The 14078-nt window shown below is 51.4% G+C and overlaps 2 protein-coding genes across 2 annotated transcripts; one reads left to right on the top strand and one right to left on the bottom strand.

The window, feature by feature from the left end:
• Positions 1-5748: 5748 nt before the first annotated feature.
• LOC100838772 (protein JINGUBANG) lies at positions 5749-7140 on the top strand. Its single transcript, XM_010234722.1, has 2 exons — positions 5749-6708; positions 6796-7140. Exons 1-2 carry the CDS (start codon positions 5749-5751, stop codon positions 7138-7140), a joined length of 1305 nt encoding a protein of 434 aa, XP_010233024.1.
• A 2026-nt stretch (positions 7141-9166) lies between these two features.
• Positions 9167-10995, bottom strand: LOC100838461 (probable aquaporin TIP4-2). Its single transcript, XM_003565481.4, has 3 exons — positions 10709-10995; positions 9961-10211; positions 9167-9869 (listed from the first exon to the last, which is right to left on the bottom strand). Exons 1-3 carry the CDS (start codon positions 10845-10847, stop codon positions 9501-9503), a joined length of 759 nt encoding a protein of 252 aa, XP_003565529.1. The 5' UTR covers positions 10848-10995; the 3' UTR covers positions 9167-9500.
• Between the last annotated feature and the right edge of the window lie 3083 nt (positions 10996-14078).

The raw sequence follows: 14078 nt of genomic DNA, 5'->3' as shown, positions 1-14078 counted from the left end.
AGTGCTGCTAAGAAACGACATTTTTCTTGCAACATATGATAAAAAGATTTAATGATAGACATAGTTAAATAATAGATACGTTTTCAATGCAATAAAGTGCTAGTCTAGACCCTGCTTGACAGAGAGCTCTGGGTCCTTATTTTCAGCTCCTTGCTCCTGATTCTCCAATGATCAGCTCCCGTGGGCATCTAGATCTTTCTCAGAAAATTATCTGGCTTGTGTGAGTTAGCTCAAAAACATTAAAGATATGTTTGGATGTTGGTAATGAATTGGTCATTGTAATCACGGTCCAAGTCAGTCTCAAATGAAAACTAAAATGAGCAATCATTCATTTTCTAATCTATTTACGTGACATGAAACATGTATTATTATATTTGTTTTTGAATATAGTACTTACTAATAATTATATATGACATTTCATATCTTGCTAGAGTCCAGTAAGCAAACAAGGTTCTGGGAGGATCTCTGGGTTGGAAATCAACCCTAGCTGTCAGATTCCCTTGACTGTACACACTTACCTTCAATAAAGAGATTACTGTTGACAGAGTGGTGCAATATTGTAGATCAAGAGCTTGTATAGTTTTCATAAGAACTTTATGGTGGAGAGTTGGGTGTAGCATGGCAGGAGCTTCTGGCAATTATCACTACCAGATCTTTGTCTGACTGTAGAGATACTCTCTGATGGATGAAATGAGGAAATGTTATGCACTTAAGAGTATGTATAAGTCTATGCAAACAAGGAGGCCGCATACAGTATATAAGATAGTTGGAAGCTCAAAGTTTTCTTGTGGCTGGTTCTGTGGGGGTAAGATTTTAACTAAGGATAACTTGAGTAAGAGAGGGTGATTTGGTGATACACATTGTATGTTTTGCGCATGTGATGAATCAATGGGACCACCTGTTCTTTTTGTGTCCTTTGGCGAATTTCATGTGGAGCTTGTTGCAGGTTGCCTTTAACGCATTACTGTTCGTCAGGTGGTTGCTTCTTCGGGAGCTTGTATTGTTGGACTTCAAGAGACTAAATTAAGTGTGGTTTCCCGGTATTTGCTTGATGAGTGCTTGGGTCCGGAGTTCTACTCGTTCTTTTACTTGCCGGCGACCGGTACTCGTGGTGGGATCATCCTTGCGTGGAAGGGGGCTTCTGTGAGGCTTTCCAACCCGTACGTTTCTTGTGGTGCGGTCACGGCGAGTGATTCCGGGGACTCGGGTGGGCCGTGGTGGATCAAGATCGTTTATGGGCCGCAAGAGGATGTGGACAATCTACTCTTCCTTCAGGAATTGCGAGATATCCGTGACCTCCACGCTGGACCGTGGTTCCTTGCCGGTGACTTCAACCTCATCGTGGACCCAAGCGACAAAAGCAATGAGATTGTCAATCGGAGGATGATGGGGAAATTCCAGAGAGCCCTCCGGGACCTCGAGTTGAAGGAGATTTATCTGAATGGCCGGCGATACACGTGGTCGAACGAGCGGGAGCACGCCACTCTCGAGAAGCTCGACCGTGCTTTCTCCTCTGTGGATTGGGAAACCTCCTTTCCCAATGCCTTCCTTTCCGCGCTTAGCACGGCGACATCCGATCACTGTCCGCTTTTGGTGGCTTTGGACGCCCGTCTTGAGAGAGGGAGGCGCTTTCACTTTGAGAGCTTTTGGCTCAAGGTGGAGGGCTTTATGGGCGTGGTGTTGGAGGCATGGAACTCCGAGGATTTCATTCACAACCCCTTCAAGCGTCTTGATTCGAAACTCAGGCGTACGGCGAGGACACCAAGCTCCAAATCCTTGTGGCGACTGAGGTCATACTTCGTCTTGACGTGGCGATGGAGTCGCGGCTTCTCTCGCCGGAGGAGAGGGGTCTTCGTAGAACTCTCAAGAGGAAGTTGCTTGGCCTTGCATCGTTGGAGCGCACGATTGCGAGACAACGGTCTCGCGCTCTGTGGCTTCGGGAAGGCGATGCGTGCACTAGATTCTTTCACCTCCATGCAAGCCATCGGAGGTGGAAGAACTTCGTCACGCGTCTTCTCGTGGATGGTGTCTTGGTTTCGGATCACGAGACGAAGGCCATGGCGGTGGATGATTTCTTTGTCGGGTTGCTGGGCTCGGCGCCCAATCGGGACTTCTCGCTCAACCTTGATTTTTTGGGTGTTCCGAGTTGCAACTTGGAGGCCCTAGAGGCTGATTTCTCGGAGAAGGAGGAGGAGATTTGGGCCGTGGTTAAGGCCCGGGAGCTTGACAAAGGTCCTGGGCCGGATGGTTTCGCGGGCAGATTTTATGTATTTTGCTGGGAAATCATCAAGGAGGACATGGTTGCGGTCTTTGAGGCCATGGCGCAGCTCGACGTACGTGGGATGCGGGCCATCAACACGGCTCTCGTCGCCTTATTGCCAAAGAAGCCGGATGCGCTGGAGGTCCGTGATTTTCGGCCAGTCAATCTCATCCATAGCACCGCCAAGCTTTTTGCTAAAGTGCTGGCAATGAGGGTGGCGACGGCCCTGCCCCGTCTGGTGGGGCCGCATCAGAGCGCCTTTGTGAAAGGACGTTGCCTCCATGATTACTTCATGTTGGTCCAGAGCACGGCTCGGAAGCTCCATCGGTCCAAGATTGAGGCGGTCCTCCTCAAACTTGACATTACCAAGGCTTTTGACACAGTGGACTGGGCCTTCCTCCTCGAGACTTTGGAGAGGTGTGGGTTTGGCCCACGGTTCCGGGCGTGGATTTGTGGTCTCCTCTCCTCGGCTTCGACGCGGGTGCTCCTTAATGGCATTGCCGGCGAGTCCATCGTGCATAGGAGGGGGCTTTGGCAGGGGGATCCTTTATCGCCCATGCTCTTTATCTTGGTTATGGACATCCTCTATTGCATGATAGAGAAGGTCACGGACGTGGGGATTCTGTCGAGACTAGCGCCTCATGGTTTTGATCACCGCACGTCGTTCTTTGCAGATGATGTGGTCACCTTCCTTCGGCCCACTTGGAAGGATATGGTGGGTTGCTCAGCAATCCTTGCCGACTTTGGGGCTGCTTCAGGCCTCTGCACCAACTTTGCTAAGAGTTCCGCCCACCTCATCCGTTGTTCCAAGGACCAGCACTTGATGGTGGGCAGCTTGCTCCGTTGCAAGGTTCGAGGCTTTCCGTGTGCATACTTGGGTCTTCGGTTGGGCCTTAGGAAGCAGACGGCCTGTCAACTTAGGCCTTTGGTGGACAAGGTCGAGGGCCGCCTCGCCTCGTGGAATGCCCCACTGCTCTCCAAGGGTGGGAGGCTCATGTTGGTTAAATCTACCCTAACGGCGATGCCATTCTACTCGATGATGTCCCTGGACCTCCCTGACAAGACCATTAAGGGGATCGAGAGGACTTGCCGTGGCTTCCTTTGGCGTGGGCAAAAGGAGGCCAAAGGTGGACACTGCCTGGTGGCGTGGAATGCGGTTTGCTCCCCTAAACCTTTTGGTGGCCTTGGCATCCCCAGTCTTCAGCTCCTCAATTTGGCTTTGAGGGTTCGATGGCGATGGATTGAGCGCACTGACGACACTAAACCCTGGAGGGGGTTTACGATGGAAACTCCGAGGGAGGTTGACGCCATTTTCGAGGCGGCCACCTCTTCTCGGGTGGTTGATGGGAGGCACACGCTCTTTTGGACTGACCGTTGGCTGCATGGTATCCGCCTCAAGGATGCCTTCCTGGCGCTTGTGGCGTGTGTTCGCCCCAAACACGTGTAGTCACGCACGGTGCGGGAGGCTCTTGACGGCGCTTGGTTGGCCGACGTGGGGCCCAACTTGTGGGGGGCTGCTCTCCAGAAATTCCTTACTCTTTGGGACTTGTCTCGTGGGATCCAGCTCGTGGATGGTGCGCCAGACTCTCTGACTTGGAATTGGTCGAAGGACGGATGTTACTCGGCCAAATCGGCTTACGCGAATCTCTTCGCCGGCCGTACTGTAGACCCAATGGCGGAGGTGGTGTGGGAGTCACGTGCCCCGGAAATGTGTAGATTCTTTGCTTGGCTTGCGGCAAGGAACCGATGCTAGACGGCGGACCGGCTTGCGAGTCGTGGCCTGCAGCACCCCCCCCACACACACATCGCTGCCCCCTTTGTGACCAGGAGATAGAGACCATTTCCCATTTGCTCTTGGGGTGCGTCACAGCGAGACAAGTGTGGATGATCCTGCTTGCCGACTGGGGTCATGCTGACTGGGTTCCGGTGGCAGATTCACGGCTTCGCGACTGGTGGTCCTCCCTTCCGCTACCTCGTCGGGCCCAGAAGGACCTCCGGATGGCGATCATTTTGGTCTTCTGGACCATCTGGCGGCACCGCAATTATGTGGTCTTCAATGACGCGATCCCTTCAGTGGCGAGGATCCTTCAGTGCATTCGGGAGGAGGAAGCATGCGGGTCTCATTAAGGGAAGGGTGGGTGCTGTGGTCCCCGCGGCGGTTGGTTGGATAGATAGCGAGTAGTTGTTTTTATTTTTTCTGTTTGCCGATTTGACTTCCCTTCTTTAATCGATGATACACCCGTTGGGTTGCATTTTTGAGAAAAAAAATACTATACCACCTCGCAGATCCATGGATCAATTGGGGTGGACTTGCCAATTCAAAGGGATTGAATTGGGAAAGACTCGCTTTGATGATATTTTGGGTCCGCCGGCATTTCGCTCCGAACAGGATATTATCGATGGATAGCTATCCCAGCAGCCAACGAAACTAGCCATCCGATCGACGCGATGCAGATCGGCAGATCGATGCGGTTGCGAAATTTGCAATGAATACAACATGTACACCCCTCGATGCATGTCTTGCATGATGACGCGCACTGCACACCAATAGCGGGGAGGAAGAAGGTACGTACATCAGCGGCAGCAGCTGGCAGGAATCGCCTGTAGCCTCTAGGTTCGATCGTCTCGCAAGATCCTCCTGGTCTCCAGACTCTATCTCCACCCGGCCGGTCCATCGCTGCTACGCCTGTTTCTGCCGTCAGATCGCGCGCTGAACCTCTCGGTCTGAATCTGATCGGCCGTTCGAGTTTCAAGCCTCGGGAGGCGCCAAAGCCAAGGCGAAGAAGCATTGATCCCCGGTAGGCGCAAATAAGTACGTGCTCGACCACGTGCACGTACGTAATCTTCCTCTTCCACACACTGACACGCCCATATCTTCCTACGGCCCACGTACGCACGCCCGCCCGTATAGCCGTCATTTACTCAATCCCTTAACTCCGGCGCGTTTATGGTGCCACGGCCGTGGTGCACAGTAATACTGCTGGTACTACTACGTAACGTACGTACGAGCGCGGGCGCCAGGCGTGTCCAAATGAAATGTGACGATCCATCGAATCGAGATTTGCATATTATACGCGCGCGCGGGCGGGCGAGCGGATCTCCGTCGATCCGGTCTATACACGTACGTACGTACCGCGTTGCTACTAATAACAGCGGTAGTGTGCTGGGGACTGGCCGGGGTAGATCAACAGCGGCGTCGATCATGGTATGCTAGGCTGGTGAGACTTGAGTTCGATCGTGGAAGCTTCGTGGTCGTGGGGAGTAGCTAGCTTAGCTAGAGAGTGAGCTCGGAGAGCCGGCGCGCGGCGGTGATGGATTTCGGGCGGCGCAAGAGCTTCAGCTTCTTCGAGGAGGACCGGAAGGCGCGGCCGGCGGCGGCGCACACGCCCGTGCACCACCACCACCACTACGCGCGCGGCGCTGGCGGCGGGGGAGGGCGGTCGCCGGCGCGCGAGGCCGCGGAGCCGGCGCGGATGAGCATGTCGGCCATGCCCGCCGCGGAACTGCCAGCGATGATGGGCGCAGCTGGCGGCGGCATGGGAGGAGGGTGCTCTCCGTGGGTGCAGTCTCCTCTCCACGGCAGGCTCCGGTTCCCGCCGTCCCCCGCCGCGATCTACCACTGCCTGGCGGCGCTGCACCGCCTGGACGGCGACGTGCACGCGCTGGCCGTGGCGAGGGGCGTGCTCTTCACGGCGTCCGACAGCGGCCGCGTCCGGGCCTGGGCCGCCCCTGGCTGCTTCAACCGCGGGTACCTCGACGTGGGCCGCGGCCGCGTCCCGGCCCTTGCGGCCTGCGGCGGCACGCTCGTGACATCCCACAGCCGCGACCACCACGTCCGCGTCTGGACCGTCCACGCCGCCGCCGTGTGCGACCACATCCGCGCCAAGAAGGCCGCCACCCTGCCCGCAAAGGCGGGCCTCCTCTCCTTCGCCAAGAAGCGGCACCCGCACCGGGACACCGTGTCCTGCCTCGTGCTCCACGCCGTGGCGGGCCTGCTCTACACGGCCTCCCACGACCACACCGTCAAGGCATGGAAGCTATCGGACGGCAGCTGCGTGGACTCCTTCGTGGCCCACGACGGGCCCGTCAACGCCATGCTCGTCAACGACGCCGACGGCTGCGTCTTCACGGGCTCCGCTGACGGCACCGTCAAGATGTGGCGCCGCGTCTACGGCGGCACCGCGCACGCGCTCATCATCGCGCTCCGCTCCGAGCTCTCCCCCGTCAACGCGCTCACCCTCTGCCACCACGCAGGCGGGGCCACCCGCAGGTGCTTCCTCTACGCCGGCTCCTCGGACGGCTACGTCAACATCTGGGAGAAGGAGGCCTCGGCGGGCCGGCCCGTGCACGTGGGCTTCCTCAAGGGCCACCGCCTGGCCGTCTTCTGCCTCGCGTCCGGCTGCGGCGGCAGGGTCGTGGTCAGCGGCTCCGAGGACGCCACCATGCGCGTGTGGCGGCGGGAGGCCTGCAAGGGCGGCGGCGGCGGGGGGGAGTCGGCGGCGCCGCCGTCGCACACGTGCCTGGCCGTCATCGAGGGCCACCGCGGGCCGGTCCGGTGCCTGGCCGTGGGCGGAGGCGAGGCGGGGGACGTCGAAGGGAGCATGGTGGTGTATAGCGCCGGGCTGGACAAGAGCGTCAAGGTGTGGAGGATCCGGGTGGTGGGGAAAGAAGAGGAAGAGGACGACGATGACGACGAAGATGAATGTGATCAGGATGAGGTGGACGACATCGACATTGTGGCGGCGGGGAAGGGCGATGTGGATCATCATGGTTTGAGAGATGAGGTTGAGGCCGAGGAGGAGCCCGTGGTGAGCCTTGGCCCGACGCCCGTGCTGTCGCCGGTGTGGGTGGAGAAGCGGCGGCACACGAGCCGCGGCTGAGCTTTGATTCGGCGTCGACGACGTCTAGGAGAGCGCGCGAACGGGTACTACTACTACTACTACCGCTGATGTATACTCGATCGTCGCGCGGCAGCTTCGGCCATGGCGGCTCGGTTAATCTAGCGATCCAGGTTAATTAGCGACCCGCAACTGCATGCCGGTCAACTTTTTTTGTTACTAACACTGTCTCGGTGTATGGTTAATTCAACTTTCTGCATCAGAATGTTGCTAATTTGCTATCACGCCCGTGCATCAGAATGTTGCTGATTAAACGATCTTACGATTATTTTCCCCGTGTCCTGGCCGTGCTAATAAGCTGGGCTGCCGTCGTCGGAATGCACCAAGCACTGGCAGACAGTTATAACTCTACTCTGCAGCCAGAACTACTGCCGGCCTGCCGCGGACGCCGGGTTAACCCATGTTCCTCGTTTAGGCTAACAGAACTGAGGAGAACAGAATTGCACTAAAACCACGGCAGGTATTTAGAAACGGAGAGAGTAGATGATCAGGATGAATAGGCCGTCCAGTGTGATCTAATCCTAGACTCACTCCTGCAGCGAGAGCACCCATTGGCGATGGAACGCCAGACCTTCGAGAATCCACGGATCGGCAGATAAGAATTTCGTACACACTGCAAGGTAGAGATAAACCTTCTGAGGATTGAAGCTGCTCCGAGGGAGACACCTGAAGAGGATGATCACACTATCACAGGCACACATCTCTGTTCTTGTCTTGAATCTTGGTGATAAATGACACTAAGTGCTCCAACTCTTTTGCTTTCTTTTACAGTTTTCTGGAACACGTTACTCTGGCAGTAATTGCATAATGTACCGTATCTGTAATTCTGTATGCATGCTCTGTTCTCATACTTGTCAGCTACTGGTTCGAACATGGTTTCCCTTTGGTCAGTTGGCCGAACTCTCTGTCCGGTCGTTCTCTGAACAGTGCAACCCGGCACAGGATGTCAGGAAAAACGCTGCAAGCCATGCGTAACAGGAAAACTATGAGATGGAAATACAAGGTAATGACAGCCCCTGCACTTTGCGGGCTATTGAAGTGACGTGGGCTCCAGATGACTGAAGTAAGGGGGCCCAACACCAAAGAACGAGGCTGTTCCGCGCCTGCGTAACATGAATCTAGCAAGTGCCCCCATTAGCTGTTGTTTTGCTACTTTCGCAGTTTCGTTCCTGCTGTTTCTGTGACGGTAACTTGGGCTGAACTGATGTGTATTTCATTCTCTATGGGAATGGAAACAGGGCGTGCGCCAGTTGCGCTAAAAACAGAAATGCTACGAAGGCACGTCACGCGCGAATAATGAAATACTCTCTCCGATACTAAATTGTTGTCGAAATATTACATGTATTTAGACGTTTTTTAAGAATAAATACATCCATATTTGGGCGAATTTGAGTTAAGAATTTAGAATGAGAGGGAGTACTACAAAAGCTACAGCTAATGGTTATTTTTCATTGGAAGTGGTTTTTGTCCCTTTGATTTCTCGGTGCGTAGACAAAAAATTGCGATTGGAAAATTATTACTTCCTCTGTGTACTAAGTTCCAGGCACTTAGGCTTAGTTTGACATTGTTGAACTTTGTTGCGCTGAACTTATTTTATAATCTGCTATGAAAAAATACACACAAAAGTAGTGAAAAATTGCTTAGCCAAACACGAAAATAGTGAGAAGTGGGTAAAAAAAAGGGATTATGAGAATCCACTGAAATGGGAAACACAACCTAATTTTTTATGGATCTGAGTGAGTATGTTTTTTTAGGAAACGTGAGTATATTGTTAGAGTGATATTGTTATCAGGTACTATCAGCTAAAGAGGTGTACAACCTAATTGGTATGTTACTTCGTGAGAACAAAGTAACAAACCTCCTCCAATGCTATCTGTACACACTTTGGTCAGACCAGGTTTGTATGAACTGGGCCCCCTCTTTGAGCTTAAAGCTAGCTGGCCCCAAATACCACAACCGGATCTATGCAGATGCACGTAATAAGCGCACGAATAATACACAAAAATGATACACGAGACAAGAACACGCACCATATTTCCATTCAGTAGGAACCCTCGACACTTGACAGTTTTACAGTGGAACAAATAATTTTTTACTAACAGGCAGCTCTCATTAGCTGAACCGCCAAAGCCCCACATTTCTTTTTTGAAAACAACCAGATCTGACGACCAGAGACGCACACCGATCGGTAGCCGTACGTGCACTGCTACACGTACGTACGTAAATCACACGACCCATCACGCACAAATCAAGCCAACCCTCAAAACACTTGCACGCTGGCTGTAGTATACATGTACCGTAGAAACTGCTTCCCCGGAGCAATCCAACGGCCGAGAGCTTCTTCACTCCACCGTGGGCAGCTGCTGGTGCGTGGGCGGGACGGTGAAGACGAACTCGTAGACGGCGACGGCGAGGGGCCCGCCGGCGAGCGGGCCGACCCAGTAGACCCAGTGGTTGGCCCAGTCGCCGGAGGCCAGGGCCGGCCCGAAGGACCGCGCCGGGTTCATGGAGGCCCCCGTGAGCGCGCCCCCCGCGATGGTGTTGGCCCCGACGAGGAGGCCCGTGAGCAGCGGGCCGAAGCCCGGCGCCGAGCTCCTCGGGTCGAGGATGGCCGCGTAGATGGTGAAGAGCAGCGTGAAGGTGAAGACCACCTCCGCCACCACGCCCTGGATCGGGCCCACCCCCGCCGCCAGCGCGTGCACCGGCGTCACCTGCATGCAACGCGACACGTCGGACGCACACGTCAGCCAACTCACCAGTCGACGTGGCGGCTTGGGGGGTTGCGTGGCATGTGACACGTACCAGTCCGCCGGTGAGGGCTCTGAGGAGGAGGCAGGCGCAGGAGGAGCCGAGCATCTGGGCGACGACGAAGAAGGAGGAGCGGAGGAGGGTGATGTGGCCGCCGACGGCGAGGCTGAGAGTGACGGCGGGGTTCATGTGTGCGCCGGAGATGTGGAAGCCGGCCGTCGCGAACACCGCCACCACCAGCGCGTGGGCCAGCGCCACGGCTATCAGCGCCGCCGACGGGTCGGCCCCTGCCGCGGCCGCACTCCCTGATGCACAACACAATTAAACTGTCCGTTAAACTAACACGCCAAGGACCAGCTGCCACATTGGACCGCTGGAAATGCTCGATCGGTTGGTTTTAGGTGAGGTGGCGTGTGTTATATGGTGCAAGAGTACGTTTCTATACTGATGAAGTGATGATCGATTATATATCTCCTCTGTTGTCACTTTCTTCCAACCTCCTGTCACACCGGCCTAGCTATACGCCTATCTCTTTCATTCCATCCCAAACTCTCAACTTTCCTTCTACGTTTTTTAAGATATCCCGACTTTACACAGGTCACAGGTGTTTCCAGTTTCCAGTTTTCTACGAGGGGGTGGTGGAGTGGCCAGGTAAGCAAGCACACGTGTCGTCCCGTACTAGGCACGTGTAATCCACGTATGCACTGATGAATAGATCAAAAAGTTGCCACGGAGCAAACAAATGGCAAGATCGACCAACTGCCCGGCCGGAGGGGAAGAAGGAGTGGCCCCGTGTACGTACCGGCGGTGATGGTGGAGCCGACGCCGACGAAGACGAAGAGGAAGGTGAGGACGAGCTCGCCGAGCACGGCGCGGAGGCAGCCGGGGTCCGATGCCTCGCGCCCGTGGCCCAGCACCAGCTTCGTCAACGGCAGAGGCATCTCGATCGATACGGCCGGCTTACTTAGCTAAAAGCTAATTAAGCTGGAGTGATGTCGATCTGGGAGGTTAGATCCAAGAAGGCGATGGGTAGACAAGACGATGTGTTCCTTCACTGGGCCGGAAGTGTGTGTTCCTTCACTGGGCCGTAAGCGCTGGCTATATATAGGCAGGATATTTTCGTACGGGGATTTAATTTCCCAAGTCAAAAGCTCATAATGACGCGCCCAGCTACAAGTCATCTATGGGTTGCAACTTGCAAATTAGGGAGTACTACCAATTAAGCTGGAAGCCTGGAATAAGCATGCATGTGCACTGTTTTCGGTCACAAGATTAATTATTATTGGCGCACCGCACATATATATGTAAGTCACGCACGCACGGTTCGTGTCTTTTATGTTGCAGATCGATCACAATAGTACAATTTGAAAGCTGATATATATATTTTGCACTTAATTGTCTAAATTGTATACTAGCACATATTTCGTGTCTCACGCCATTATAACAGGGTTTTCCAGTGAGATGAAATGACGTGGTGTCCACCACGTTTGTTGATGCCCAAACAGCACGAAAAAAAGTCATCAGAAGAAATAAACTTTCCACAAGCTAGATAAATGGTCAGCCAATGGTTCAAACTAACAAAATGTATTAATGCGTTAAATAGACGTAGGGGAACAACATATTAGAATTTCTTTCTTTGTATGTGCCTTCACACTTTTTTTATTTCCCACAAAACTTACTTATGTGTTGGTGATATTTTTCTATGCTTCGATGTTCATATTATTCATATGCGAGATATATGTAGACACATTCATACATCAAAATGAAGATTAAATATGGCCATTTCCTAATTTTCATGTTCTGATCTTATTAGGTTTTCCAGAATGCACTTATGATTTCTTTCTTTTCCTTTTGAAAAACTTATTATAAATTTCTAAAAAACATCTAAATACATGTAATATTTCGTGACTTAATATGGGACGGAGAGAGTATATAGACTGGGCCTGGGGAAATAGCCGAGAGACCAACATGGACTCTCCTTTTCCCTGCCCCTAGTTAAAAAGAGAGTGCCTATTCCTCAGCTGTCTTATTTTTAAGAAAAATGTTTAAATCTCACTGACAGAGCCGTCGAATTAGTATCAAGATGGCATACCTACTCTCGCTTCTCCATCATTTGTACCAAATCTTAAAACACAAATTTGATCCGATGGTTGAGCAATCGACTTATTTCTAACTAAAAATCAGTCGACTTACACATAACAAACCTGAATTATAACGGTTTTGCTATATCTAGGTCGCCTGATTTTTAGTTAGAGACAATCAATTTTCAACCATTGGATATGGTGTGTGCTTTAGATTTGAAACGAACGTCGGAGAGACACTAGGATTTAAGTCTTTTGTTTAAAAGTCAGGTGTGTCAGACATATTCACACTCAATTAAAAATAAAGAGCTGAGCTTAATTAGGTTTACTGTCCTGAAGTGTGGCCACTTGTCAAAAGATTCCTTCGTTTTTTGGATGATATGCAAACAGAACTGCATCACTGAAGCAATGCCTTTCTCCAACGGCTCACGACCTCACGTACGTGTATACTTCTGTTCGATCGTGCCGATTTGAACACCATTTGATGGTGTGGGCGTGAAGTAGTTTTGGCCACACTTGAGTCTTGAACTCTTATCTCAAAACTACCTGTAGGCCATCATGTCGTGCCAATTGCACGGGAAAAATGCAACCTGCGAATGTGGCGCCAGTTCAAGCGGCTCGCAAGATCTGTTAAGCTACTCGTAAGATTGTGCTGGCTATAGCATCGGACAAACGAGACGGCGAGCCGGCAGACGTGACGGCGAGGGGCCCTTGCTCTGATATCCATTCCTGACAAAAACGCCAAGCGAGCTTATCTGTCGATCGAGGATTGCAGCGCGTCCAGTCGAGTTCTCTATCTTCTATTCTTTTTTTTTCTGGGTAAATACTAGCTGTCATTGGTGCTGTGTTCTTAGGCAACCCATCAATTGACTAGAAAGTTTGCATCATTTTGATGCGGAGGCCGGGGTTTTCAACCTCCTTTTCGAAATAAAAAAATCTACAAACATTTAGTTGATCAATACGCACAAGACTTACAAATCCGGATGCACGCAGTATATATCCAACGGGTTTTCTGTCCCTCAGATGTCAAAGCCATATAAATTCAGGCTGCCTTTCACGTTGCGATGGGTTATGATAGTGCAGTTCTCATTATCATAATCGCTAGTCCAGCTTCCATTGTATAAAAACTAATAATCCAACTTTTACCATTTAACTACGGAGTAACCCACTTTTTAATGATTTCATAGCCATTATTTCACAATAGACTATAAAACACAACACGATTCAACAACTGCAAACTAAGTCTTGCCCACCAAAAATAGTTCTGACAACAACATTGTGGATGTTTCGTACGCATGGTAGTCAGGTCATCGGGGGGAAAATTAAAATACAAAGAGAAAAGAAGGTTCAGGCAAAATACTGAGGATCTAAGAATATTAAACACACATAAATTTCGTTATTAGTTTGGTAAACCCATTGAATTGCGTTCAATAGAATTTGAAGTTTTTTCTTAGTTATTTTTTCATTTTGTTTGGAATGTTCTTGATTGTCCATTGCTATCTTCTGCTGATGTGTTCTTATTGTCCTTCAGACTTGCGATTATTTCCCTAAATTTTGTAAGGAAATTCTGTTTTTCTCTCTCTAAATTTGCAATACATTATTCTTATTTTTCTTTGATTTACCTCGATTTCCACCCCCCCCCCCCCCTATTATTCATCTGTTGTGTCCACCAGACCGCCATGTGTTCGAAATCACCCCCGCTCTGTTAATCAATGTCCTCGTGGAAGTAACTATACTACTCCCTCCGTCCCGAAATAAGTGACGTGGATTTGAGACGGAGGGAGTAGATGTTTCGACACTTGCATGGATGAAACTTAAATATCTTAGTTGAAGCGGAAAATGGACTTCTGTTGAACTAGAAAACTGGATCCTTTTGAAGGAAATTTTATGTATAAGTCTGTCAAGAAATTCTTATTCCCCAGATTGACTTAGTAGTTAGCATTGATTCTTATCTGACCGAAATTGAGCATTTTCATATTGTTTTTTTAAATCTTTTTAGCGGTTTTAGGTGTTACTTGGACATTTGTAAAATGGGACACGACATCTTCTGCAACTTAAAGGTTCATGACATGCAATTTGGTGACATAGATG

The sequence above is a fragment of the Brachypodium distachyon genome, chromosome 2 (assembly GCF_000005505.3).
Source record: "Brachypodium distachyon strain Bd21 chromosome 2, Brachypodium_distachyon_v3.0, whole genome shotgun sequence".
Taxonomy (NCBI): Eukaryota; Viridiplantae; Streptophyta; class Magnoliopsida; order Poales; family Poaceae; genus Brachypodium; species Brachypodium distachyon.
The sequence above is the reverse complement of the archived record's forward strand: the minus strand, read 5'-3'. Positions and strand labels throughout refer to the sequence as shown.

Excerpts from the sequence above, each read along its gene's own strand:
- LOC100838772 (XM_010234722.1), top strand. The coding sequence starts at position 5,749 with ATGCCCGCCGCGGAACTGCCAGCGATGATGGGCGCAGCTGGCGGCGGC. Across the intron at positions 6,709-6,795 it reads CCGAGGACGCCACCATGCGC|GGCCACCGCGGGCCGGTCCG; the intron begins GTGTGGCGGCGG and ends GCCGTCATCGAG.
- LOC100838461 (XM_003565481.4), bottom strand. The coding sequence starts at position 10,847 with ATGCCTCTGCCGTTGACGAAGCTGGTGCTGGGCCACGGGCGCGAGGCA. Across the intron at positions 10,212-10,708 it reads CGGCTCCACCATCACCGCCG|GGAGTGCGGCCGCGGCAGGG; the intron begins GTACGTACACGG and ends GTTGTGCATCAG. Across the intron at positions 9,870-9,960 it reads GAGCCCTCACCGGCGGACTG|GTGACGCCGGTGCACGCGCT; the intron begins GTACGTGTCACA and ends CGTTGCATGCAG.